A 2,967-nucleotide genomic window follows, 5' to 3' on the forward strand; every position below is an offset into this window, starting at 1 on the left:
CCTTCATCGGTGAAGTAGACTATGGTGGGAGCTTTCCTAAGGAAACAACAAATGAGCCTGTGCTAGCCAACTCACTTCTGTGCTTCGTCCTCAACGGCCTTTCAGTTTCGTTTAAAATACCCGTGGCATACTTTTTCACGAGAAATTGCACCGGCCGCGAGCTGCACACGCTCATGCGACACGTCTTGAAGGAAGTTGAAAACATAGGATTTTTCGTCGTGCGCATTGTCACCGACAACCACAAAATCAATGTCTTAGCGTTCCAACTTCTATGCAGCGGAAGCCTCACGCATTGCATTGAGCACCCAGGAACACCGAATCGAAAGCTTTTCTTAGCATTCGATCAGTGCCACTTGGTCAAAAACGTGCGATCGCAGTTTTTATCGCGTGACATTGGAAAAGGCGGCGAAATAACGGCGAACCACTTGAAGAGCCTCTACAAAATGCAGCAAGGCAGCCTTGTAAAGCCAGTTCGATTTCTAACGAGAAAACACGCGTTCCCCGCAAACATCGAAAAAATGAACGTGAAAAGAGCAATGCAAGTTTGGTCTCCTGCGGTGACAGCGGCACTGAAGCTCCTGCAAGAGCAAGCGGGCCACACATGCGACGCAAGTTTCGCGGGTGTCGGACCGACGGTTGAATTCATGGACACCGTGCACCGCTGGTTCATGCTCATGGACGTGAGCAATTGTACCCAGCACATACACCAGAACAATGCCGATTGCAAGCAGTTCGAATCTACAAGCGATGAACGGCTAATCTGGCTTGAAACAAGCTTCCTCGACTACCTGGCCGATCTCAAAACCCAGTGCCTGCCGAAGAACTTCTTAACCACGGAGACTTACGAAGGCCTGGTGATGACAACTCGTTCAAATGTTGAGTGCATTCGATATCTTCTTGAAGAGATGCGCTTTCACTATGTTTTAACGAGGAAAATGTCGTCTGACCCAATCGAGTCGTTTTTTGGCTGGCTGAGGAAGTCAGCAGGTTCAAATGATCAAACGGATGCCCGAGCTGTTCTGTCAGGTATTGAGAAGACTCTGAAGACTGGCATCGCTTCGGCGGCTGGTGCGAGCAACGTAATGGCAGCAGAAGGCAGCGATTGCTTGTCAACGCTGCCGCAACAGAAAAACACAAGGGAAGGAACCAGCGAGCAATTCCCTGCAGATGCATGTAGAGAGCTCACAGAGCAACTCAAGGGAGGACAGCCTCTGCTTCCTACTCCAGATGTCACAGCATTGGCTATGGTCGGCGGCTTCTTGGCAAGAGCTGTACAAGAAAATATCAATTGTGAGGAGTGCGTCAGCCTGTTAAAAAAGCCAAATGCCTCGGCGCCCTCGGACTCTCTGATAAAGCACCAACACCGCGGTGGACTCATCTACCCATCTGGACAACGTTTAGCGGTTCTCTACGCATTACAGAAATTTATCGACGTTCTTCTCGCAAGAAGAAGGCACATGAATCAGCCTTTGAAGGAGGCTGTGAGTAATGCCGCTGCAATACTCCGCGAGCGCAAAACCTTGATGTGCTCGACGCCAGGACACCAAGAGAACCTGCAGCAACTGTTGCTGACAAAGTTTTTTCGCCCAATATTCACAAATTTTGCAATGAAGGCGACAGACAAACACGACATGGCTAAAGTGTTTGAAATGAAACCGCTGTCACGAAAGACCCTCAAACTGTGAGCTATGATCTCACAGTTCAGCGCTTTTTGGTGAAGGGCTGGCTCTGCACAACATATTTTGTGTTGCTTATTTCCAATGCACATTGTGTACGAACATCAATTTAACGTGCGATTATATTTTATAATTTCATGTCAAATACGCACGCCAAACTTGCCTCCATGAGCGCGCGCGCAAGCGACGGCGTCGCGTCGTCTGCTCTGGTACAGGGTATTTACAGGGTATGGGAAGGCAGCGTGGTCTGGTGGCGGGCGCATGAACTAGGCGTTACGGACGGCGCGCTTTGTTCCCCCACTCAGTGGGCGGGCATGAAAAAATATAGGAGGCTATGCGCGGAGCATGTAAACGCAGGATCGTCGCATTAGGAATGATGGGAAGGAATTACCCACCAACATGGCGGCGGTCCCGGCTGCCCGCTTCGAATTTTGCGTTGCTTTTGTATAATGCACATCGTTCGCAGCAAATGAATGTGTAAACGGCTTTCGCTTAGTCTCAGGCCGCTTCGACGACAGGGTATTATGGATAACCTTGTGGTGTTTTCGAGATCGCTTCTCGTTTCGAACTAGTCAAAGCCAGGTCAAAGCCTAACGAAAAAAATGGATGGATGGATGGATGGATGGATGTTATGAGCGTCCCCTTTGGAACGGGGCGGTGGGTTGCGCCACCAAGCTCTTGCTACTATGCTGCCTGATATCCTACCTAGGTTAACCAATGAGAAAGAAAAGAAAAAAAACACTAAGAACTAACACGTCCAAATTTTCTGATCCACTATTGCAAACTGTGTTTTTGTACGTCTCCGTCTTTTGTCGTTTCCCTACTTTTCTTCCACCAATCCTCCAATCGCCTCTTACTAATGTCTATTGCGGACCCATTTGCTTTACCATTGCTCCCGCTGAACCCAAGAGCTTCAAGGAGGCCATTGGTGCCTAATTCGACCGCTGGGTAGATGTCCTCATATTCTAATAAAATATGCTCCGTCGTTTCCCTAGCTTTACCGCAGCAAGCACATGCTTCTTCTTCCTTCTTATATCTCGCTTTATAGGTGCGTGTTCTAAGGCATCCCGATCTCGCTTCGAAAAGTAATGAGCTTCCCTTTGAGTCATCATAAATGGTTTCTTTCCTGATTTCGTTTTTTCCTCTTAAGTAGTTTCTCATGGCAGGTTTCTTTTCCATTGCCGCCACCCATGAGATTAATTCAGCCTCTCTAACTTTCCGCTTGACCTTCTTTGTTGCCCACCCCACAGGCCGCATACTTGCTGGTGAGCTTCCTATTTCTTTTCCTCCA

At 48.5% G+C, this 2,967-nt stretch overlaps 1 protein-coding gene across 1 annotated transcript; it reads left to right on the forward strand.

Annotated features, from left to right (window-relative positions):
- Positions 1-443: 443 nt before the first annotated feature.
- On the forward strand, positions 444-1,685 carry LOC139051803 (uncharacterized). The gene has a single exon (XM_070528797.1). The coding sequence runs from the start codon at positions 444-446 to the stop codon at positions 1,683-1,685; it is 1,242 nt and encodes a 413-aa protein (XP_070384898.1).
- The last annotated feature ends 1,282 nt before the right edge of the window (positions 1,686-2,967 follow it).

The sequence above is a fragment of the Dermacentor albipictus genome, unplaced genomic scaffold, assembly GCF_038994185.2.
Source record: "Dermacentor albipictus isolate Rhodes 1998 colony unplaced genomic scaffold, USDA_Dalb.pri_finalv2 scaffold_14, whole genome shotgun sequence".
Taxonomy (NCBI): domain Eukaryota; kingdom Metazoa; phylum Arthropoda; class Arachnida; order Ixodida; family Ixodidae; genus Dermacentor; species Dermacentor albipictus.